Below are 26,686 nucleotides of genomic sequence, written 5' to 3' on the forward strand. Positions count from 1 at the left end.
CCTTCATCAACCCCTCTCGTCCACAGCAACACCACTTCTCATCTTTATGATTAGACCCAATCTTTCTTCTTCACACTCACACTGTTAACAATAGACTCAACACAAGTATTCCATCATTATAATTATCTGACCATCCATATACATTGAGAAATTTGTCAGTGGAGTCTATTGCACCATTGGTCACATGCCAAAAAGATGCTGTATTATTGTGAGCCTCAAATCTCTGGTGGGCCTGGTGGGACAAAAGACTTTCACGCTCTGTTACCATTGGTTATGTACTGCTAAACAGTTAGTTGCAGTCCAACAATGTCGATTATTGTTCCAGTGGGAGGTTGCTGACATTTTCCTTTACTCTGGTGGTGCAAAAGCTCCTCCTGTAGCTGCCTAAGATATTTTCAGCAACTGTGTTTGCCAAAACTGAGTGGTGAAAAATTGCGTGAAGCCTACTCTCCTGTTTCAGAAAGATATAAAAATGAAAATATATATATTTAATTTTTATAAATCAGATATCGCAGTTCTGCTGCCGCTGGCCACGGAGCTGGCAGGAACGACTCAAAGCGTGTGAAATTCAAATGCTGTCGGGAGAACATTTTTTGAAAATGTGAGCTAAAATGCTTGATGCCTCAAGCATGCTGTACTCCAGTTTTTATCTACAGTGCCGTGCAGCAATGAAGACTGACTAATACAGTATGAAGTATTTGTTCAGCTTTAATGTGTAAAAAATGTAAGCCACGCAGCATTTGTTGAATTAACATACAAATTGCTGATATATTATCTTATGGCTTTTTCCATATCTAGCAAGGCAGCGTTTTCCTGTCAGAATGTTTTATATTTTGCCCTGCTTACAGCTGTAAAAGCAGCATGGTGATGTTTTACACTGATGAAATAACTAGGCAGCTTACCAGACTGCTATCACTTCTGTTTAGTCACACTGTGCTGAGCATAATTGTGTACATAAGCATTCACCAATATCTGTCGTCTGTTTTGCAATATTAAGCTGACTCCATTGACTGTCCTATTGCCCTTATCATGATATAATGGGCATCTATTGTCAGCCAGCTTTGGAAATTAAGAGTTTGAGCTCGGCACTTTCTGCCAGGTTTTGGTTATAGCCATTCTCAAAGCCTAGTGCTGGGCTTCTGCTTTGATGCATAGATAGAGGTGTTTTGTTCAAAGGGATAACCTGTGCTGGGCACTTCTTTGAAATGATAAGTTACCAGCTTGCTGCAGGTGGAGCTGCGGTTCTCTCGACGAACAGGGTCAATCAAAGTCAAATGGAGGAGCTCCTCGCACCTTCACGTGAGAAGCTGGTGCCAGTGCCTGGTTGTCACTGTCAGCCCTTCCACCAACATAATCCCTACCTCTGGTAAAGGGAGTTAATGGACACAGTAAAGGGAGTTAATGGACACAGTAAAGGGAGTTAATGGACACAGTAAAGGGAGTTAATGGACACAGTAATAAGCAGGTTTTAAAGTACAACAGTATTAGTCAAAAACGATTTAGGATTTTTTTTTTTTTTTTTTTTTGAGTGTTTACATAACGCTGACTATAGATGTCAGGGTCCAACAACAGAGTTACTCTATGCTTTTCCAAGCTGCAGGCTCTGTGTAGTAGTGGTGAAGGGGACACAGGTGTGTGTAATTACATCAGTAATAAGGCCTGGATATGGTCCACCTGCCTCAAAGTGAATCCTTTTTCCAATCCAGCGATGCTGACAACAAAGAAGACGAGCGCTTGCTGATTATGGCTTTGATGACGCAGCTCGAAGGCTTTGTTTTATGGAAAGCTATTTCTAGCTCAAGAATAATTCACTAGAATTATTCAATCTTTCTCAAACAATAACGTACGTGTGATGATCACATCCACAACACTCGTATGCCATACTGTATATGTCATGTCAGGGATGAGAAAATTGTAACCTACACAAACACAATATGTATTTGCTGTGTGTATATGTGCATGTATGACAGTTTATTATGACCAGCCAGTGTGGTGGACTAGTGATAATAAGGCGAATGAATGAATAATTTCCGTCAGCGTTCATACTGCGTATCAGTCTCCTGTCACTGTTGTCCATCTGGATGCGACCATTCAGGGCCCAGCATCAGCCGGTGCTTTGATAACGAGGCAGCACAAGACACATAGACACAGATCTCCCATGGGTCCGGGCTCCAGCTGGAGCAGACATGCTAGGGAAACCTGTCCCTATTATTGTTTGTGACAGAATCAAGAAGGAAATGCAAGTAGCAAAAGTGCGTGCGTTGTGCCTGCACGTCAGATTCTGCTGGCAGTGCCCCCAATGTAATTATGGGCATGGGTGGCCAGCTATGACAGCTCATCTGTTAGTCAGCCAGTAGGAGTCCGGGGCACCTGGTGAGTTCTGTGCTAGAACGATGAGCCACAGACACACAAATTAAAAATCACATACAATAGTTCATGAAATGAGATGTGAGCAAAGGACACTTTCTGTTGTTTCATGCTGCTCATTAACACTGTGGCACATGCATCTGCCACAAACAGAGCTGGCCGCTCACATATCCTGTTCCTGTGCGTTTCATGTGCCATGCAAATGAGTTACAAAGGCGTAGGTTGAACCCCTGGCATTATCATTTTAATTAGTCATCTTATCATATATTTAGAACTCAATTACAACAAAGAGGCCTTGGTTGTGAATTGATTAGTCTAGATGAAGTGTTCTGCAGAGAATTTAAATGAAATAATTGAAATGAGATCTTTAAACTGCATCGTTAAATTTTTCACAGTACAGCAACTGTGTTGACAAATAATGGCTGCACCATAAATTAATGTCTTTACAGTGTAATATAAAGTATGTAAATAATTCTTTTACCACCCTTTGAGTTTCACAAATGTGCAGACAGGAGTTCACTGGCTCAGCTTGATTAACTTAAGTTATATGTTTTCTTGGGAAGGCAAATAAATAATGCTATATAAAAAATAATGCTAAATAATGCTGTTGTCATTTAAGGAAAAAGTTTTTGTCAAAAATCTTTAAACTTAGATTATCCCAAACTTGGCTGGTTCTCTTACACAGTCACACAGTAGGCAGCCAACTACACAGCCTCACACCTTATTGTTGGAAAACACTTTTCTGTCAAGATGACCATCCCTCCCATATGCAACCAGGGGATCCGGTCATATTGTGTTCACCTTTTGCCAAAGGCCTTCCAATCAGGGATGAGTAATGAATAGAAAGGCTACCATGCAGTGATCCCAGCTTTCTAATTAGTCTTCCATTAACTTTTTCAACCTTGGCAGCTGCAGGGTGCACACTCAACACACAAATACACACACACACACACACACACCTCACAGGCTTAGACCAAAATATTTGGAATCCAATCCAAAATCTAAGAAATGAAGGATTTAGTAACATTTCTCACTCTACGGTGCTCTTAAATTAAGTTTGTTTTCACTCTAACTGGCCAGAAGAGGATAGGAGATAAGCTGTTTTTTAAGCTGTTTCTGGCTGACTTTACTCTAGTGAAAAGTACTTTTATACATATATTCATAAGAAAAGTCACAGATCACCTTCTTTGTTGTGTTTGATTCATTTTACACCATCTACAATGACGCCTTGGCCAACAGTGTTTGTTTGTACACAGACAGAATGTCAGCATTTGTACTCTGATGCGTCTGTTTTCATTTGCCGTCCTGGTCTGGCTGATACCTGTCAAAGTCCATACGATGTGTTTCTGATGTGTAGAATAGAAAGAACCTGCCCAAGCCTTGTGCAGATAGTGGACATGCTGTAACAGAAACTAGACAAAGAGATTGACAGAGAGAGAGAGGGAGCCAGAGAGAAGAGCCTACATGACAGGGAAGATTCTCCATTTGTTTTGTTTAGCATACATTGTCAGTTACCTCACAGTCATATTTATTGTTTTTTTTTTTTCACATCAAGCACAACATAGGAGAAATATAACCAGTATTAGTGGCATTTGCGTGTGTGTGTGTGTGTGTGTGTGTGTGTGTGTGTGTGCACATGCCCAGATCTCTATTCTGTGTGTTTCAGTGCAAGGAAAAAATTCATGATTCATCCTGTTTCACAGTGGGCAGTCAGTTTTAAAATGGAGTGCCATAAAAGAGTAATGGAAATTCCTGGGGAGCCGCTGTCCTGTGGCCTTCCAGCACCCAGTGGTATGCACTATCTTGGCGTATTATCACTTTTCTGTTTGTCAGCAAGCCCATGACTTCAAAGGAGACTTAAAGCTTTCTTTCCTTTTCTCTCAGGGGTTGAGGGGTTGAGGGAGTGAGTCTACATTTTATGAACAAAGACCCCCCCAAGACATCTAGCAAAATGAAATGTTACCATCCTGGATGCAGCCCCTAACATTTACTGTAGTCCAAAGCACAGATCATAAACTATTAATAGATATATGTCTGTATGAGCACCAGGAGGGTGCCTCTTTGAATCAGATCCTTGTGTTGGGAAGGGTCAGGAATGGGGCTATAGCTGGTGAGCTCACTTTCTAGCACCGTAACATCACCATGGAGCAGGAACAGCATCATGGAGGATGACTGGAGGGAATAGCTAGCATTATGTCTGTTGTGTAAAATTGCCATTATTCAGTCAAATGATTCTCTGTGGCTGTAATGGGGAATACATCTCTGTGACTGTGACTGATACCTGCACATCTAAGACTCCATTGGAGAAAGGTGAAAGTAAAAGAGCTGACCCCTTTCTCTGCAGCCTTTCAGCAGCTCCAACTCTAGACAGACAAATTATCACAGTGTGGGAAAGGTACATGGCTGGTGCATAGCTTTTACTATTTAAATACACTGTTGTCTCCCTCTGTGAATCACAATTGTGTTAAATGAAACAGTAGTTTCATGACTGGAACCTCTATCTCAATCAATATCTTTGTCCATTGATTGAATAAATAATATGTTTATATAATGTGATTTTATTCTGTTCATATATATCCCATTGGTGTTGAATATATACTGTAAGTGTCACTGGCTGATGGTATTTAGTGAGCTTCAGTTTAATATGTTTTTCCAACTACTAAATTCCAAAGGCATAAATATTTCCTGTTTTCTATTAAATTAATTAAACTTCTTCAATTCTGTTTTCACATTAGTTGTTTTAGGTTTCGATATCAAATTGATTTATTCTGAGTACTGGCTTCATTTTCCTTGGTGGAAGAGACAAAGACGTTTGTTCACTATTTTTAGCTGAGGTGAAACTACTATTCATCTTTAATTTTGCAATTTCACATTGTTGCACTTTTTGTGATATTGAGGTGTATTTCTCTGCGCTAAGCGGCATATACATTCAGTTACGCTGATTCTGATGTAACATGATGTAACTTTAAGATTTTTTAAAGTCTGTCTCAGAGGGTATCAGTTGGGTGGCCTTTGGAAGGGTAACTAATTAGATTTCTCACCGGTTGTGATGGTGTCCTGTTAATACTGAGTCCTATTGGCAAATCCAAACTTGTCCAGTTAGTTCTTATGCTATGTGATTCACCAGAGAAACCTTTTCACATTTAGCTTGTACACTAATTGCTTTTTAATCTCCTTTTCTTCCTGTGCAGATCACACGGGTCATTTTCTGCGTCTTCCTCGAGACTGACTTTGCCATCTACAAAAAGAAAATGGCAGTCATTTTTCAAGGTATGTGTTTACTTCCAGTTGACTGAACTGCATATCATTAATACCACATTTTTACTTTTCCTCCATTACCCTTTGCTGTTTTGGGTTGAACTAGCTAATGGATTGATGAATGATTAATATGTTGATGTTTCTCTAAGGCCTCCTTTCGAAAATTTTGTACTTCTCTAATTGACCATCTCTATAGAGTTAGGCAGCTTTACTACCTAATGTTTCCAAGGAACCATCTGCAGTAAGAGATATCTCATTCCTGGAGCAATAGTATAAGGACCTGTCAGGCTTGGGTGGCACCTTCAAATGTAAACAAATTCAATGCACCCGCACATCTATTTGGGAGATTAACAGTAAGAATTTATGCTGACAGACGGTAACACAAGTGTCAGATTCTCTGAATTGCCTTGATAGGATTGGAATGGTTAGACTTCTTGTCAGTGAACCGGCAGGCTGATATTTTCCATAATTGTTGATATTCTGATGAGACTTTAATGTCAGATTTGATTGACTGTAATAGTGGTCCTCAGCTGTGAATGTTTTTGGCAAGAACTAAGAAATTCAGGGATGCATAGCAACCACTGATCATCCTTGGTTACTGCTCCTCAGTCCTGTATGTGAAATAAACAAACATCCATTATCTTCTACTCCCACTCTCTTTTCTGTCTCTCTTTCAATTCCCTCCCTCCTTTAACACCATCATCTTTTTTCTGGGGCCAGGAGCAGTCACCAGCTCTGATGGGAGCCCTATAGAGGATTGAGTTGAATAGCCAGGGAACTAAAAGAGGCTGGCTGGCTTCACCAGCCTAGCATTACCTCCCATTTACCTCACTTTTCCTTCCACACCTCCCCAATGGAATACCAGCTTTCAGACCTTCATCTTGCTGTTCCCAGATGGAGAGTGTTTTGTTTCCTCTGTGCTCCCGTCATCTGTCGCGCTCCCTGCCCAGGTTCTTTCCCTGAAAGATTACATTCTGGGGACAGACCTTAATTATATTGCCTGCCCCTATGCACCCAGCACCCGTCTCATCATATTAGTGCTCGGAGATGAGAATGTGGAGCTGTTGTTCTCCAGTTATCACTCCAGCTATTTACAAGTGCTGTCAGTAGACAAATGCCCTACGTATATATTCCTCTATGACTGGAAACAACAGGCTTTGTGTGTCTCGTTCATAAAGGGAAATCAGAAAAGTTTTGAGAGTTAGAAGATAACTCTTTGAAAACTATTATTTACCAACCTGCAATGAGTTGCTAATGAGGATGCCAGAGGTAAGTCTTTGATTAAATGTGAGGTCGTTCCAGAGATCACACACAGGGCTCTTCTTCATTAGTGTCTCACTTGTCGTGTGCCCTTTGACCTCAGGAGTCAGGGCCACCTTAAGCACTGCTCTGCGTGTATGTGTGGGCTGGAGAGGATATTCATTTCATTACACAACAAACAGCTAAATAAGTGTGACATTCCTCAGGGTCATTGTCTGGAGTGAGGCAGACACTTTTTTTTTAATACCACGCTCGCCTACACCTGCTCCAATCTTTAACCCCACATGTGCGTTCAAAGCTTTTGCCTTAGTCTCTTTGAAAACAACAGCCCTTTTAAGATTTCCATAATGAAGAACTCAAATATACCATAATTACTGGTGCTGCGAATGTAGACTGGTAAGTGAATGGATTCATGTATTTTATCCAGCAAGGCTGCACCATATAATGAGTTTAACTGTAGTTGATAGGTGTGCTTTAAAGAAATAAATGCTGATTGATGTGATTGCACCATGTAGGGAATTCATAGCCCCACGATGTGAAAAGACATGCATTTAGCCTGTGCAGAATGGCAGCAGTGAATCAAGAGGCCATGAATTAGCTCTGCAGGTGTGCTCAAGCACTTTCAGAACATCTCATCAACCTCACTGCTAGAGACAGTCAGGTAGATCTTGCAGCAAATGCATCACAGAGGTCTGAGCCAATTCTGTCTCCTGCAACATCCTCTCTTTTTCAATAACTCTCTGTCACATCGACCCTCCCTGTTCTCTTCACCCCTCCCCTGCTCACTGATTCGATATTACACCTCCCCTTGTTCCCATGCCACTCGTCCATTACCTCATCCCTACACTTCTATCATTCTTCCTCATTATATCAAGTAAGAGCTTCTCCACCACCTGCTTTATCAGCAAGCTGTTATGGGGCTGCTGAACTGAATAGTGGCCTTGATCTTTCTATAATTTATTATATGTGAGCGGTCGTGTGAAACTCAGGCTCTTCTCTGTGACATCGGTTTCAAGCATGTCTAGAGCTGAGAATATGCACAATAGATTTTTTATTGCATTCTTACTATTCTCATTTTTCATCATATAGCTGCTTTGCTCATGCTCAAGCAATCTGTCAAGTGACAACGGCTGGAGCAGGAATGTGTAAACAGGACATTTGCATACAGGAAATTGCTTTATTACAATGTGTCACTATGGGAGAACCAAAATATGGTTACATCTCTGCAAAAGGAGGAAACTGGAAAAACAGCCTGTGCTGACAGGAATACAGAGGCACATCAGCCATAGCAAACACACAACCTACATATAAAACAACAAGACATTGCACCAATACAAGTATTGAATATTGGAACATTTCATCGCATGTCTTTGTGCCCAGTATTCAAACAGGCTCACCGGTGGAACAGCTGTTTGATGAGTAATGATGCTGTTCTCAGAAAGAGACAAATGTCTCTTTATGTAGCACAAGCTCAAGGAGCACTTCAGTTGTTTTGAGTCATATGTTTGGTAAAAGAGGCCTCATACACACTGAAATATGTAAATAGACAAACAAGCTAATGCACAGCAGCTATACATAAAGCTTTTGCCTCTGTAGTACCATTGACCATCCATTACCCACCTCAACAACGGAGCTCATAACCAGTATAAAATGACCTATTCATTACTCTGAAAAGCCATAAACTGTAGATATCTCAAAGGTGCTATGACAGTTCTGGTTATGAGGATCATCAGTGTTTGAATCACTGGAAGGAATCCACCCACCTAGAAACCCCAACCAGAAAAGTAGAAAGTTAAAAATTGTTTTATTTATTAAATACTGTAGGCTATCAAGTAAATAGAACCATTAATTAGCATGTATAGTTTAATCAATACAATTATCATATGACATGATTCCATTAAGTACTGAGATTGCTTCATAGATTGTGATTGACCACATACTTGCCTTGGCACATGTTATTTGTCAAGCATGGAAGCAGTCAGGCAGCTGTGGTTGTAGAGTAAAATCGTGTTGAAATTGATGCTGGGTGCACTCCTCCACTAATATGATTCGGGTGGCTGCCCACAAGCTGGGCTCCATCTCTTCTTCTCCTCAATCAGCCACAGCACTGACAATATTAACACAGCCCACAGATCAGCAGTGGCTTCTGCCTTCTCTCCAACTGTTTTACTGACTTTCCAATTGACGTTTATTTACATGGCTCTAAATATGCTCCGTTCTTCCAACACCACAACCTACACACCTGTCTCCAAGTTTCCATAACTGAAGCATCCCCCCCATCGCCAGCCCCCCCCCCCCCCCCCCCCCCTGCTTTGGAAGATGTAAAGCTGTGGTATGCACACACCTCTATCACACACATGTAAGGAGGATATGAAGGGCTATAGGAACCCTGTGAAGGGTGAAAATGAAGTCTGTGTCGGTTTCATGAGGCTATCCCTTGGGGCAGGAAAATGAGGAGATCATGGTGTGTTAGTAATGTGATTGCCAGAAAGCATACTGGCCCAGAGTTCCAGTCAGTTTTAGCAGATATGGGGATCAGCTTTTGCACATCATATGTGAAAATGTTCGCGTTTGTGCATAAATCACAAACATGTACAGAATAGCAAATACAAATCCCGACTACCTGCTTATCATCATGTTCAGTGTTGGCTCGACACGGCTGTTTTTTGATATTTGAGAGGTTTAGAACTTGCTTGGCTGTGGTACAGTTTCGTTTAAAACTTGAACTGTGTCCTGACTGAAGAAAGACTGAAGAAAAAAATCAAAATCAATCCTCTTTTTTAAGGGTTAGATGAAAGGATCACTGGATCACTCACATATATGTCCAGTCAAAGTGCAGCTGTGCCAGCTTATCTTTGTAAAAACACTTGGAGTGTGGGGGGACATCTAGTTTGGCTCTGTCCAAAGTTTATAAACACCTGCCTACCAGCAGCTCTAATTCTCACTAATAGAACCATTATATCTCATTTGTTTATATTAAACAAAACACCAAAATCCAAGTATGGTTTCACAGGGGTTTCTGAGTTTTAGCAAAGACTCTGTGTGTGGTCATTTTTACCTTTGAACAGAGCTAGGCTAGCTAAGCCCCTGTTTCTAGTCTTGATGCTAAGCTGGGCTGAAGTTGGCATGAAGGTGGTACTCATCTTAGAAATAAAGCGAATTAACATGTTTCCCAAAATGTCAAATTACTGGTCAGCTCTTCTGTAATTGTTTCTTTTCTGTTTCATATCATGGTTTTTGTTCATCCCAAGATCAAGCGAGCCAGTTTGTATGAATCCCTTCTGTGATTCTAACCATGTGGCTATGTAGTCGTTACCCCGAGAAAGAAGAAGGGAACAAAACAAAGGTGTCATATATCATTATTCTAGACTAAATCACATACATTTCCTGTGCTGACAGCAGTGTTGAACAGTGATAATACTGTTATAGCATGTGGCAGTAGCTGAGACACCCTATGTTTCCAGTTTTACTCTATTGTTATACTGTATCAGTGGGTCTTCCTTTGTTTCCCCAAGCAGGGTTAGATTAATGCACTGTACCCTTTTGTTCAGTGTTAAACAAAAGAAAAGCCTGTCGCTGGATCCACAGGGAGCACTGATGGTTACACTTCTACAGAACAGATGACAACAGTCTTTCATCAAAGCTAACACTTGCTTTTGCTTGTTAACCACAGTGCAATCATTGCTCAGAGTCACGCTCAGCCATGCACAGATATATGCGATACATGTGCTCAAACTGAATATTCCATTTATACGGTATGAGCTGTGCGCATTAAAATACAAGTACGCACAAACTGTATGTATAGTGATGTGAGTCAAAGTATCTGAAGGCACACAGGAGTTGTGCATGATCTGAATGTGTGTGATTGTGTTTGTAAGATGGGAACTGGGAGCTATTAGGAGGCATCTAATGCTCCTCTCTCCCAGACTCTCACTCTGCAGTTTTTCCTACAGCACCATCCAAACCCTCCAGCTCATCTCCCATTGTGCACCTCAGCTCATCCACCCAGAAACACTACTAGTTCATTCCGACTGTATAGACAAAAGAGAAAATCAAAGAGCTGCAGGCACAGTTGTTCACCTCAGCCTTCAGTCCCTGTAATTTGAGGAAATGGGAGGTTTTGTGTCCCTTTGCAAAGCCTACTGGTAGTTTAATTGAAAAAGAATGTCTCATGAATTTGACCCCTCCCAGCCCGACCCCTAAACACACACCCACCCACACAGTTATTTGGTGTAATAACTTACCAGATCCAAGGCCGTCTGATGGAGGCACTGATGGAGGCTGTGAAGGGTTGTTGGTAAGATTTCGGAGCATGGCAGCTGGTGTGATGAGGTGGGAGGAGGGGAAACAGAATAGAATTTATTTTTCTTTTTGTTCTAAAAGAAAACCTGTCATGTTTCAAACACATCCCAAGAAAACATTGCAAGTTCTGGTTTTTATTGTCTATTGACTGATGTAAGCAGATAAAGTACACAGCAGAATAGCATCAAAATACTGTGCTCTAACATTATACTCAAGGAGACAGGTTCTGATGACTTGCTGTATCGTACATTATAAAATTGCGTGGTTTGACACTCTTTTTTTTCCCACTCTACCAGACAATGACATGGAGGTTGCAGAAGAGCAGCCGAAGGGAGGTGAGTGACAGAATATTTCATGGTTGCCTTTTCACCTTAACACCTCCATTAAAGCACACAGAAGCTGAGTGAGTGGCGTCGCTTTAGCTCATGACAGTGATTTGCTAGGTTTTATGCAGCGGATGAAATTGAATGTTGATTCATTTGGTGACACATTGAATTTCAAGCCTGATATGCTGAACTTAAAAACACTTAATGTCAGGTACATTACATTAAAAGAGCTTATATACCCGGTTAATTCCCACCACCATTCTCTTCTACCGGCTTACTGGCACAATGCCTTCAGACCACCTAAAGCGAATGACAAAGAAAAAGCAGAGCAACATCCCTCCGCAGCATGTGCCAGGTGATAGCACAAACACAACTGTCAGCGCATAATGCTTTTATCAGCACACGATCTTGGCACACTGCCTGAAACTCTCAGATACTGCTTATCAGGATAAACTATTGACATTTGTCTGTGCACTGATGTCCCGAATAAGCAATGGCAAGAACAGACCACCTCCTAGACATGTGTATATAGTTTGAATAGCAGGAACAATAGATCCATTTGAGTTTACCAGCAGGTACTCTATCCTTTCTCCTTGGTAGACAACAAATGTCATTCTTGTGAAATGTTTGATGAAGTGCATTGCCTCTAGCAGTTTTTTCTAAGGCACAGTGGATTGTACACGGCACCCAATGGCAGGTTTTCTTTCCAGGTGTAAGGGGGTTCAGAGCAGGGGCTCTCCAGGTCAAACAGCTGTGTCCCTCGAAAATGTCATAAGTACACGTGCAAGTAACTAAGCAAAGAACAATGTTAGTTTTTACTATCTGCTGGAGGAAGTGTTCAGATTAACGAACATGTTGAACCTAGGGTGCTATCAAAATGTTTTTCCTCCCAAAGTCACCCCTGTGATTTGCCAATTACACGCATCTGCGTTTTCAATGAGATTCCATTTTGGGTGAACATAAAAGAGCTGTGTTTTATAAGTGCACTGTAAAATGTGATATTCCAGAGTGAAACAATGTGCACGTAATGGCTAAATCATAAAGAACTGGCCGAGAGGAACTGCGTTTGAGAGTTGTCCTGTTGTTAGCGCCTGAGTGACTGTGTTGTTTGCTGTCGCGTTCCTCACCAGCTATTTTACACTGCATACAGTATAATCACATAGCACCAGACCAAATCGAGCCAACTGAAATAACCCCTGATAATTCCTAGCTCTGTTGTATCATCATGCCAGTCCAGTTTGGCTTTGTTTGATGGGCCACAACGCTGATGCCAAGGACTGGCCTTTTATTCTGCTCCATCAGCCAGAGTTTGAATCAGTGCAGCCTGGAGCCTATTCAAAGGTTCGAATGACTGCCATTCTCACATGAAATCGTGCTTTTGTCCCAGACTGTGCTCTGGAGTTGGTCTCAAACCCTCACATTCTTCCTTTCTCTCCCGCAGGAGTAATTTTTTTGTCAGCCAGGTATACAACAAACAGCGTCAGAGACATTGAGCTCTCCCACAGGCTGGTGTGGTGTGGTCATCACAGACAGACCAGCCAAGTTAGAATAATCACTGCTACAATGGGTCTGACTTGCCAAAAGTCAGCTTTAATCACATCCTTTACAGCTAGAATTGACAAGCTGTCATGTCCTTTGCATCCTAATAGTGTTGGGGAATACACTCCTGTATCTCTGAATCACTGTTTATTTTTGTCTATTTCCAGATGACACACCACCATCTACAAAATCCACAACCAAGGAAGAAAGTGCAGATAGCAACAGAGGTATGCCTATGTGTGTGAGACTGTGTATGTGTGTGTTTTGTAATCTAATGTTATTAATGCTGACTGCTTTCGGAACGTGCCAAGTGCCATTACTTGTAGAGGAAACGATTTGCATTGATATGTGTTTACAGTAAATTTTGTTTTCTCTGTATGGAGTAATAGAGTGTGTTCTTGGTCAGTACTCTCTTGCTCTCCGGTGCCAAGTTCCTCTTTGGGGAAATGAATACAAGATGAAGCTTGGTCATTTTTAAAAGAATGTTTTCTTAGAGGCAAACTTGTTTAAGAAGCCATTATCTGGCTATTCTGCAGTTTCAGCCCCTTTGGATGTGTAATATTGAAACAATTACAGGCTTCTCCAATACGATGGACCAAAGATAATTAGATTCTTACACTGGAGGGTGTTAGTAGGCAATTAAAGTCGTACACCATCCATTTGTCTTCAAGCCTTAAGGTTGCGGGGAATTTTTGAAGATAGCAGTCGCTTGTTTTCTTTAGGGAAACAGTTCTTCTTGCTCACTGTCAGAAGCTGAACTAGATAGCAGTGTCACTTCAAGGGTGTCAATACATTCTCTGTTGTTAAACAAAGCATAATAAGTAATTTCTCCCCACCTATTTAACATACCTTTCCATAATCCACAGCAGTAATTCAATATGATTCACAAATTCAATCACCAGCATTAGGAGGCCATAAGTATTTTGTAATAATCTTTATAAATCCTAATTTATCAGGCCCAGCAGCTTAATAGTAACTAATCCATTCACAAAAGGCCTTGGCACAGCTTTCTAGCATGAGAACACTCAGTCCTTGAGAAAACCTCTCTCACAGGAAGGGAATGAAATGATTCTGTACTGCCAGCACTGTAAAGGTTAGGTCTGGTTCAATGTAGCACATAGAAAGGATTAATAATAAAAAAAAAAACCCACTCAGATGTCAAGATAGCACAAAGCGCAGGAAACACAAGCTGCAAAAACAAAGTCAGCTACTGTATGTGAGACAGACACTTCTGAAAACATGCACAAGATCTTTTTTTTTTTTTAAACCTAAACACACTGTATTTCACCATCTTCTATAGAGCGTCTATCGTCTATAGAGCCAGCACAACCTGTTTGGTATAGTCAATATGTGGAGCACCTTTTAGAATAAATTATGCTCTGCAGTGTGGTTGTTGGAGTGTGTCTGACAATATGCCTCAGTGTCATCCATCACATCCATCACACTCCTCAGGGGATTCACTCGCCCCAATTCATGGCTCAAGCATGAGGAGCTTTTAGCCATGATGCTGATGAAGAGAAAACATTAAGGCTTTCTCTACAGTTGTTCGCTGATACATACACTGGTTAGTGGAGTGAAGGTAATTATAGCCCCCCCCCCAACAACTGCTACATTTACAAATGTTTTTGTACCCACACAAACACAATGCTTCTTCATTCTCCGCAGGCTGAAGGAAGGAAATACGCAGCTGTATAAAAAAGCACACAGCCTATTTGTACAACTAACCATTCAAACAACACAGTAGCTTCTCTGAATTTTGTTAAAGCTCAGACTGTATCAAAATACATCTCCCATTTTTTTAGTTTGTGTATTAAATTTGATCGATATTGGCTTTATTTTTTTATATATGTAATTTTTTGTTTTGATCACGTCTTGATTTTTTCCAAACACTTAAAGCCTCGTACATTTGTAATATTTCATATTCAGAACACATTCCTGTCTATTTTAAAACACTATATTCTACGTTCTAATTATGTTTACTTAAAGGCCAACGCAACAACCAGGGAGTTGTTCAGATTTAATAAACAGTATTTAAACTCTTCTTCAAAAGAAGCAATCCCTCATCAACTGCAAATAACCCTTAAGTATATTTGCAAAAAAGGGGTCACAGATTAACTGTGTGTTTGTGTGTGTTTGTGTGCATATGTGTGTGCATGTGTGTGTGTGTGAAATGAGCTGTGTTGTGATGTAATCCACATGAAACAGGCACAGCACGCAGATGCTGCGAGCTATGTAAAGAAAGAGAGACAGCACACAGGCAAACGCTGAGGACCGAGGTAGAGTATAGCCTCATTAGAGCACACCTGAGATGGCACGCAGCCCTACAGTGTCTTTTATTTGATATCAGATTGGTATTCGTGAGATTAGTGGATGTCACCGGGCATCGCAAAATGTCAACACTGAGCCAGAAATCAATGCCTGGCTGGGTCTGTTTGCCTGGCATGCTTGAGATTTTTCTGGGAAAGACCTCAGGATGAGAGGGGGGCGGATGATGGAGAGAGCTCATAAGATTGGACATTCAGATTAATAATACTGTGTGTGGACAGACAGTGAGTCTCTCCATGACATCTCTTACACCATGGAAACCTGTCAAACATGGCTCACAAACACATTTGCACTTGACTTGCACACACATTTCACACACAAAACGTCTTTGGATGATAGCTGTGGGTCTTCACAGAGCTTACTTTCTTTTACACATCTTATGAATTTTTCAAGTTCCCTGCTTTTTTTTTTTTTTTTTTTAAATCTGTTCGTCATTTGTGTACATTAATTTATTCATGTTTCTAGTCAATGCAGACTATGAAATATTGCTTTTGCTTCCCAGGCACCAACATTTGTAGTTGATGTTTACTCTGGAATGATGCAAGTAGAACATACAGGGAACATGATACACCAGCATCTAAATTGTTTATGTCCTTGTCGTACCTCTAAAGCTTGACATAAATAAATAATTTAAGTGTATGTGAGACTTGACATTTTATTCCCCAGCACAGTATAAGGCTGTTGCTCATTCACCACAAGTGCAAGTGAATACCGTAAATGTCTTTTTTGTAAAGAGTTTTCTGAAAGTGAAATTCATGGGAGATCTGACACTGTAAGAGTCTTGAGGTGTGGACTTGAGCTCCAGCCCTTCTGTGTGAACTGTGTCAGAGCCTGTGAAGACAGTTTAGTACAGTGTGTATTATGTAGGAAAGCTGTGATAATGCTGCCACCTGCTGTTTGGAACAGATGAGTGAGTGACCTGGTGGAGATATTGGCTAAGTTTTTCCTTTGTGGAGAGTGTTTTAATTGAACTTAACTTCAAACCATTATAAATCACATCAGCCCTACACAGAATGCTTTCCTGCCCCGCTTTGTGTGCATATGTGTGTGTTTATCCACGGTCTGTCCCTTAGCATTCTTTATCACAAATTGAAGACTGTTCCATTCGATAATCCAAATATGAATGATCAAATAACAGGGAGGAAATTACATTCAGCTCTTTGTCGTATCTGATACATTGTTGTTTGGGATCACTTCAGACAGATACAGCAGTCATGCATTATATTTAGGATTTATAGGGTGACTCCGTGGTTGACGAAGCATTCATCTTAACCTGCTTTTCCCAATGAAATATTCTTTCCAACCCCCTGTCTGTGGCTCCATCTCAAAATGCCAGTCATGATTAATAGAAAGGATTGCCATCTACTGTGTGTCACCAACATTCTGCATGATGGACGGAGGCACTTGAGACAAACATGCTGCACTGGTAGAACTGGCCTTTTTCCCATTTAATAGATGCTGGCATTTTTATTGTTCTGAGTGCAGAGCAAAATTGCATAGATATGAAAAAATGGCTTCTCTCTGCAGCTTGTTAAAAAAGCAATTATAGAAGCTGCACAATAGCCATTGTAGAGCATGTTCTCTTATTGGTGTCATGGCTTTCATTTACTCAATTTGTCCCAAATGTCATTGGTTTATGTGTGTGTGTCTGTGGGTGCATAAGAATGTGTGAGAGCGAGCGTAAGGGTGAGGAGGGTGGGGGTAACACATTCGATGCAAGGATTAAACTGGTCTTATGTCACTGTTAAAATCTTTTTTTTATCAATTGGGCATACTTTGGATATATTTTGCTTTGGTGCTACAGAAGGTAGGTAGCTGACGTTGTCGGATGCAGATTAAGAATCATCAGGCAGATATCTTTTTAGCCATACTGGATTCATGCTGGTTTACTTCCCACTGCTAAAATTAAAGTGCGAAGTTAAGAAATTCAAATATTTTAAACAAAATGAAGAGTTTGTTTGCCAACATGAACAGAAAACCCCATTGTCATGGTTTGTTTTCTGATCAATAATGAAACCCAGTCAGTAAAAACACATTGTGAAAGTGAGGCTAGTGAAACAGGAGCTAGACAGGAAGATGCCGTATAATGTAATGCCAGCTCTCCCAAGATGAATCCTTTGCCTGGAGATGAACAGTTTGTGATCATTAGTATGACTGGTAGCTTTGTTTTTCAAAACGAATGACTGACATTATTCACATGCATTCTTGTGTTTGCTTGATGATTCATTTCCCTTCTTTTTCAGGTAAAGAGGAAACAGGTGATGAAGAAGGGGGTGACAATGGTAATGTAGCTTTCCGGACCATTAACACATGTTCTGAGCCTCTCGGCTGTACCGCTCCTTCTTGATGTCATTTGTCATCAAAAATTGAATTTTCTATTCGCTCCAGTTCAGTCTTTCCATCCTGTGTGCCAACACTCCAACAAAAAAAACTTCTCTTATCACAGAAGCTTGGAACAAAGAAATCCCTCAATTATGTATGGCTTTAGAAGTGACATTCTTTTTCCCTTCTTTTTTTGTCACTTAATTTATGCATGTCTTTGTGGTTCCATTGCTCTCATAATGCAGTACAAAGACAAAGCTACACAAAGAGATGGAATGAAAAAGCTGTTTGAGGTGATATCGAAGTCAGTTCAACTCCAGACTCTACCACTGAACTCAATTCTTTTTCCCCTCTCTGTTCCTCTTCTGCTCCTAGATGCTGAGGAAAATGAAGATGTGAAGATGGCAAGTCAAAACCCAGGTACAGTATAGACACAACCCCAGCATGGACAGAGGTGGGATTATGTGTTACTGTCAGTGTGCAGACTGTCACTACTCTCTCTGCACGTCACTACCTGAGAAGGAAGGAGCAGACAGTGATCTGATGTTTATCTCTAAAGGAAATGGGAATTGTTTGAGCTGAGCAACATAAAAACTCATTGTTCTGGTTTTCACTTAAGAGTGAAGAGTTTGATTAAATATCTGCACTGATCAGTCTTGTTAGCAGCAGAGGAATAAAGACTATACAAAGCACTAAATGCATCTGTATAACAGATCCCAGGACTCTGATGTGTTTTGTTTTGCTGACAGTGAGAGCCTTAAGTGACTTGACTGTGTGAGCATGTGTGTATGTGTGTTACAAAGGGGCAACCATTAACTTTGAGCTAGAACCATCTCTCTTCTCTGAATATCCTCTGTGCTGCTGGTATATAATTAAGATTCTGCATTTGCATACTGGCAGTGAGCAGTGCCTCGTCTTCGGTTTTTGTTTTATTCAAATCCCATCTCATTGACAAAGATTTGACAGATAGCGCCTCTCTGAACATGAATTTTGCAGATATTCCATGTGAGAGTTATAGGAAATGCAGCCCTGGGACGCTATCCAATACCTGAGATATGTAATTACTTTCTCATGAGAGACAAACAAAAAGGTGGGAGCTAGGAGGAGCAACGCTATACAATTTAAAACAATAGCTGCAGGCTAATTCATCCAAAATTGCAGCAGATGCATCATTCTTGTCTGTGTATGTGTATTGTAGGTTAAAACCAGAAACCACAGATGAATTTATTGTTCGATATGTAGTGTGGGCTACGTTGTCACATATAACTTTGTTCACAGGCCATTATTAGTATGTTGTTTTGGCGCAGGTACTGTCCTGTTTATTCTACACTCTGATTCGTTTTTTTAATTACTAGTACAAACTATAGAACTTTTAGCGACCGCCTTGTATCACACTGTGTAATACCAACCTTTATGACAAGTTTTATATATTAACTACTTTGACAGCATAAATGTGCTGCCTTAGCAATCTACATTTGAATTTGCTTAAACCCTTTTCTTCAGTGGCTTTTTATTGGCAGTTTTTCCTTCTTTCCTGACAACCCCCATGCTTTTCAAACTGGAAAAGAGCAACCTTTTGGTGTGAAAATGTTTCTGAGAGATTTCTGTCAGCAATAATGAAGTATGGGCTTGTTTTTCTGCCATGTGTTACAAAATTTAATGTCGAGGCTTTGACTCCCCGTGCCTGAACAAAACTTACTTATTTTTATATTCCAATGTTTTTGTGCACAAAGATGAAAATTCAGGAAACGAGAAGCCTAATCAAGAAAAGTATCAAGCTGAAAATGAAAATCAAGACAAAGAAGAAGACGTAGACATGAGCGACAAAGCTGAAGACAAAGGCTCTGACAATAACACGAATGCAGAGGAAGGTATGTGCATAAACACACATATGGTTGTTTTTTCCTTTTATGTCAAAAACTTTCAGAGACATCAGCTGTCACACATATTAACACCCAAATGAAAAAGAGATGGCTTGATCAATGCCTTTTATTTAATTGTGTTTCATATTTTTATTTCATTTCCATGGGGCACAGATGCAAACACATATGAATGAGTCAGTTTTATGTATAAGACTCTGATGGTTGACATAATGACAGCAAAACAAAATGAAAACTCAAATGTATACATTTTTGATTTACCAGAAGTCTAAAATTACATGGTTGGGTGATAGAATGCTACAAACACACAAAAATGCTTTTCTACCCTAGAGTTTTATATATATATATATAGATATATATATATATATATATCTTCCTGTCAGTGTTTGAATCTATGCAAATGTATCTCTCAGCACAGAATAAGCAGAGAAACTGGGGCTGTGATTGTGTGCAGTATAACAGATTGTACACCGAAGCCTCACAGTTGACAACACATTTGACTACACTGATTAAACTGAAGACACGGGCAGGTCAAGCTTTCTTTTGCAAACATGGGTGCCATCACCTGTCTGCAAAGACACTGATGTCATGTGAATGTGTAGTGGAACAAACATCCCAGCTTTGCTCCCTTTTTGCAGCAGATCAAGAGCAACCTGCTACAAGGACAGAAGTTGAAGACACGGTCGTTGAGGAGATGGAAGGTAAAATCTGATTTGTGTGGATTTGATTTGACATGATTTAATTTGACTTGACTGAAACTCTGACTGACTTCAATGTGATTTTCTTGCTCGGTTTGGTGTATTTGTATACTTGGTTATTGAATTAGTGAGGTCAGTGTTGTTTTTGTTGTCTGCTGTTTGACAAACTATATTTCCCTTGGAATTAGTCTTAGCGCATCTAGGATCTACTTTACCATCCATAATATCACTTTGTACAGGTAGTAATTAATTAAGGGACATAACACATGGAGGTGCTGAGGGCAGCCAATCACGGCCGAATTGAAAATGAACACGGCGAAGGCTTTTTCAGAATATGTACCCGGTGAGGAGGCTGGATAGGATCGAAGGGGGTGCCTACCCAGTTGTCTGTAATTCATCCATGCTTGTACATTTTAATCCAAGTAGGCCAATGTATGCATGGTTTTCCTCATACCAAAATCCAGTGTGGGTTTTATGCATCTGATTTGCATAAGAACTAGCACGAGCAGCCTGGATTAGCTGTAGCTGTTTGTACTTCAAAACAGCTTTGTAAAGAATAACCCTTGACGTATTCTGTATTTTTTCAACAACTCTCTTAAAAAGTGTTGTCTGTGTATTTAAAGTCACATTTATAGTATTTCTTTCTGCTGCAGACCTCCGCTATTACCACAAACTGAATTACCACCGCTATTACCACTGCGCCAAACTTCGGCATAAACTTGGGCACTTTTTGGTATTTGGTATTAGCATTTTTATCCCAGATTTTTTTTTTTGGGCTTGTATTGTCACAGGGTAAGAGTATTCTATAAAGAAGTTGAGGGTTAGATTTGTTAACCCAAGCCACACCTCTCCCACAAATGCACTTACACAAAAGGTCCCAGTCTCTCTCTAACCTCTATTTCTCTTTGACTGACATTCAATTAATTTTGGGTGAGAGTGAACATTCCACATAGATCTTTCTGAGATAGGCTTCTCCATCCTCTCTGAAAAGCCATCGGAATACATCCTACAAACACTACAGGCTTTCCATCACTGGAAGGCTTCACTCCAGCCTGTTGATTGTGTCTTTCTTGAGCCCGCAGTGCCTGTCACCATCTCAGGTTACCATGGGGTATGTGCTGGCACTGTCAAGCAGTAAACAGTGGTGTCAGTCCTGATTGCAGGCAGATTGCATTTTGTATAGAGGAGCAGGGTCTTGGAGAGAGTGCAGACCTAAACTGTCTTGGATATTGAATCTCATGCAGGCCAACACAGCCCGGCTTAGCCATGCATAACCAGTTATTCACAGGACAAGACCAAATGATTCCAGAGTCAATACCCTTTATTAAAAATAATAACTGTAATCAGGCTGCCTGCTCATGGCCATAGAGGTTCAATCTGCTTCATTGAAAGGAGTAATAAAATGGCTCATAATGATGGGAGGAATGAGTAATGAATCAAACAGTCTGAGGACAGCTGAATATGAGGTTGCTACACACATACACACACATTTGCATACACCTACTCGTGAGTGAAAGTGTGTTTGTTTGTGTGTTAAGGTCTTTTGGACCAAGTCTTACCTACTAGCTTATTTTGTTTGTATGGCATTGCCTTATATTCACAATCAAGTGATGGTGATTTGTTTTGCTTACGGTACAATCTTTAATTTTGTTTTCTTCTCTTCATGCCCTCTTGGCTATCTGATGTTGTCTTTACCGAAACAGGACTCGGGCTTAAGTTGATTGCAGGCAAGATCAAAAATCAAGCTTTTTTTTTTTTTTTTTTTTAAGCAAATTTGTACATTTATGAATCAAATTCATACAGATTTTTGAAATCAAATGAACAAGTACTACCAGATGTGTTATAGACAGATGTGGCTGCAGTGTTCGCAAATAATATTTGTTGAATTTGCACATTTGTATCCACGTGCTCCCATTTGCCTTCCATGTCTGTTGACACCCTGCTGTTGTCACAAAGCTCAGTATTGCACATAAGGAAGTGTGTATCACAGCTAAGCATCTCAGTCCCAGCTCAGTCACACTAAATAATACAAAGCTAAAGAAAACAGCTTTGGCTTTTATTCTTTTTCACTCTTGCTTTCGTCCTAACTTGCTAATGCAATAATTTGTTCAGTCTGCAAACATTCCCTCATATTAAATCAAGATGTGGGATACTGCACAGGTCATTTGCTAATGCTTTATCAGTTCATATTACCCAACTGTGCCATCTGTTGTTTACATTGCAGTTGCGTTCATATAAATATGCAGCTATATTTACATATTTAGTCCTGTTCTTAGCTCTACTCTGTTACTTAATGTTAGACTATAAGCAACTAACAATCATGAGATCCATAAATGTATAAGATATTTTATTCTGAGGAATTTATTTAGATCTCTAGAATATATGTGTGGAGCTGGGAACAGAAGAGATTTGTATTTTTATATCAGGGTGTGTGTTCCACTATATATACTAGTTATCTCTCTGCACAGGCAATGAGATTCTCAGTCTGATATTTGAAATGTTATAAAGGCTCCACCAAATTGAGTAAGAATCCAAACTGTGTTTTTTTATGAATATTCATAACATACTTGAAAATGGAAATTGAGGCTACAGTATATTGTTGTTGTGTTTGAAATATCTATCCAGCATGCCTTGTTCTGGTGACTTGAGAGAGTGGGCACCCGCTTCAGTAAGCTCATGGAACACCCATAAATTAAAATAAGACTGTCTTTGCCTTAAGCTAGGAATAAATAAATCTGAGTTGTGAACAGAAATTGTTTTTCCTTCATGCAGCGTGATTCTCCTAGAGGAGTCGATAGCTATTGTCTTAGCTCCAAAGGTAAGATTTAATGGCTGCACAGACTCAATGACACAGAGTAAACATCCTTCTTTCTGATCGAACTTGGACAAAGTTTTAACTGTGCGGCATGTGCATGTCATGCACTGCACCAACACAAAGCTGAATAAGGTTTGTGATGTGTGCACAGCTGTTCTGTGACAGGATTTCCTATTATGCTGCTAGTCATTCTAGTATATGCCTATGATCAGCACAGCCTTTTAAAACATGGCCAGATTAATCTTATTATTTTCCTCCCTTTGATAAAGTTGGCTTCCTTCAGAGACTGACTGTGGGGTGACAGCAGTTTCCAGACTATGGAAGGACGCTGCAGAAAATACTTTAGAGGGGTGGCCTCTACTGAGCGTGGTTGGGTGCAGACCAGACGGACGAGTAGGGGACAGACTGTAATAGCATACTAAAACCAGGCAGGAGAGGCCCGGCAGGGGAGATAGAGAGAAAGAGAATCAAGAGGCAGACAAACCCAGCAGGCCATCTCAACAATCTTAGCCTCAACACAGCAGAGAGACAAGGCACCATTACATCAGCCCAGAGGCTGCTGGAGCTGACATTCTCACCGCTCTTCTCTCCCTTGGTTTTTCTTCGTTTCCTTTTCTCTCTTTACACCTGTTGTTAAACAAACATCATAAAAGCTCGAGTAAGCTCCAGTTCATCCTCATTATCTAAGAGTGTTCACTTGTTTATGGTTACTTGATTGTCTAGAATTTCTATCTCCAAATGTTGTTCCCCTTGTGGCCAGGAAATGTTAAGTATTGATGGCCCTGCTGTATTTGGAGCTGTAGCTCTGCCACAACCACTCTCGGCACAGTCTGAGTGAGGCTCTGAGGCGAAAGGGCCGTGTGGTGCCCGAAAGCTACATGCATGTTATGTGCTCCACTCTCTCGGATGTAAGATCTACAAATAAAAAAATGTACCTAAATTGTGTTGGAACAGATCACCTTTGACAAGTGTCATGAGAAGAAGATTTTATTCTATTTTTTGCAACTCTTATTTGGGGACATTATTGATCTCTATGTATTTTACTCTTCAGTGTTACAGCTGGAGTGTAACAGAAAAACAAGCTAACGCAAGTAGCTCTTCTGATATCCAGTAAACTTGCCACTGGCATTGTCAAGGTGCATAAAACTATCATAGCACAGTGACTCTGTGTAGTCAATTTTTGTTTAAGATTTTAGTACAGAGTGAAATTTCTTAACAAGCCACTGCAAATCAAAGGAGTTTTTTTTTTTATTCATGTTTTTAGCAGCTTGAATAATGGATCCCAGAATCCATTCAAATAGGCCTATTCCTCTCAGAATTTGTTGTTGCTGAAGTGCGCTTTGCATTTTTGCTCCTTCATCTGCAATAGCAAAAAGGATTTGAAGCCTTGCTTAATTGGTTGTTTTGTGCCCTTTTGTCTTGGTCTTTTGCGAACAATGGGATATCGGTGAAGTAAATCTAATTCTGGAGAGCAACGCCGTCTTTCCCGTGGCTACAAGTTGTCAGCACGCAATTAACTCTTGGCATAACATTGTATACTGTAACATACTGAGTGGCTCCTTAGGGAGCAAGCTGCCACTGGCTGAAGATATTAGGTTATGCTTGTGTTTTATAGCTTATTACACTGACTGTGAAAGTCCGCGAACAACAGCAGCCTATCACAGCCCTGCTGAGGCATTGTGTGCGAGTGCCATGAGGAGACTACACACAGTCTTATCTTTATCCGTATTAACTCGGCTTTTATCGGTGAATTCCATTTGGCTTTGCTCTTCATTCTGCACTTGACTCCTTTTTTTGACCTGCTTTGTTAATTTTCAGTCACATAAATATCTAATCCAGACTGGTTCCTGGCAATTTTGTTATATATGAGTTTTGAAAATAATGTAATCTTTCAGTCTGTTGATCCTCTGGAACTTGTAAGGTCTTCTTGTAAGGACTCTGGTCGTTTAGCTGGAGGTGGAGAACAGCCCAATAATGTGTACAGCATCCATTATGGTGGTCACCTCTGGCCCAGAAGCCTGCTTCAAAGAGACAGGGCCTCATCTAACAGCCTACGGGGGACATACTTTTTCTCTCCTCCTTTGAAGCTCTTCTTTTGATCATCTCTCTTATCCCCTCTGTTTGGTTCACAAAAATGGCAAACGGATCAAGTCTAAGTAGAATGAAAATTTGCCGGCCAGCAGAGATGCAGCAATTGTGTGCTTGAAAAGAGTCAAACACATTTTTAGTCTCTGTCTCACATGCATACAAGACACTGTTTAAGTGAATGATCTCTGTCTTGGTTCCCAGTCAGGAAGATTTGATGGTAGCACAAGGAGTCACAATGTGATTTTGTGCTGAAAAAAAAAAAAGAAATGGTACCACTGGAAATTGCACGTTTGATCTAATGGGTTATGAAGTCTTAGTGTTCCTGTTTAGGGATGTGAAATTAGAAAGGAGAGAATGTAAATTTATACAAATAGCCAAAGCACCAGATTTACCTCTGCCCTTGTCAGCATGGCAGCTGTTCTTCATTTGAGACATCATCAGTGTTAAGAAAAAGGCTGTTTCTACATCACATCTCTCTTTGTAGGATGCCACAGGAGAATGTAAACATTTACAAGCTTGTGGCTCAGACTGTTCTTCACTTACTGAGCAAAAAGAAAGATGATTTAGCGGCACAGAACTGTATGATTGCAATTTGGAAATTTGGCCGTTTGTTTCTTCAAACAATATAAGTTTAGTAGCAGAAAACTTATAATTCTGTCTACACTTGGTCTCCATCCACAAACAGGGCATAGTGTATTCAAATTAACACTGCGGCAGCTGCTCATTTATCATTAGTGTTGGTAAATGTGCTGCCAAACTGAGAAATTGCGGTGATGTAATATTTTGCACATCAAATGGTAATTTGGAATAGGTTTCGTAAATACCCACCAGTCTTTAACCCTTTAGATTGCAAATGTTGTAGTCACTTGCATTTTTCAGATATTAAGCATCTCCAGTTTCACTCAGAATAGCCAGAGTTTTATTGGACAAAATGAGTAAATGAATTATATCACCTTGAGCTCTGTGAAGGACATTTTCTATTTTATCTTTTATTTTATAACACTGTATAAGCACAAGGGATTGAATCAGAAAAACAATGGGCAAAGTACTCAGTTAAAATAATTGTTAGTTGCAGCTCTAATTATATGGTATAATTCACGTCAAGCTAATATTATGATTATTATTGGAATTTAATACTGTATATTACAGTAAGGCACCACTGAAAACATGGCTTTAGACAACACTGGGCCAGAAAACATCAGTGAAGTAAAATCATGTGTGTATCTGATGGAACAGCTTTATTTTATATTTCTCCATCAGCCATACACTATGCTGCTGACACACTCTCACTGCTTCTACTGAGGTCTACCAATCATGCTGCTCTCTTGCTGACCTTTCGGTGATAGACAGCTGCTCTGCCAGGGCTCACGGTTTTCACTGCAGTCTAGACGAACACTTTGATTATATTGACCAGTCGGAGCTATGATCTCCTGTGGAAAACCTTGAGCTGCCCAGAAGAGGCATCACTTCATAACTGCAAATCAGTCAGCTGGTCCAAGCCGTGTC

General features: G+C 40.3%; 1 protein-coding gene across 2 annotated transcripts in view; it reads left to right on the forward strand.

The window, feature by feature from the left end:
- The window catches only part of macrod2 (mono-ADP ribosylhydrolase 2), a 370,378-nt gene that overhangs the window by 331,568 nt on the left and 12,124 nt on the right, over positions 1–26,686 (forward strand). For both annotated transcript variants that reach the window (XM_026308573.2, XM_026308574.2), the window contains exons 9-15: positions 5,559–5,637; positions 11,484–11,522; positions 13,220–13,279; positions 17,621–17,659; positions 18,075–18,119; positions 19,433–19,570; positions 20,218–20,280. In XM_026308573.2, the coding sequence (XP_026164358.1) occupies positions 5,559–5,637; positions 11,484–11,522; positions 13,220–13,279; positions 17,621–17,659; positions 18,075–18,119; positions 19,433–19,570; positions 20,218–20,280 (463 nt within the window). The remainder of the gene's footprint in view (positions 1–5,558; positions 5,638–11,483; positions 11,523–13,219; positions 13,280–17,620; positions 17,660–18,074; positions 18,120–19,432; positions 19,571–20,217; positions 20,281–26,686) is intronic.

Source organism: Mastacembelus armatus, chromosome 15 (assembly GCF_900324485.2).
Source record: "Mastacembelus armatus chromosome 15, fMasArm1.2, whole genome shotgun sequence".
Taxonomy (NCBI): domain Eukaryota; kingdom Metazoa; phylum Chordata; class Actinopteri; order Synbranchiformes; family Mastacembelidae; genus Mastacembelus; species Mastacembelus armatus.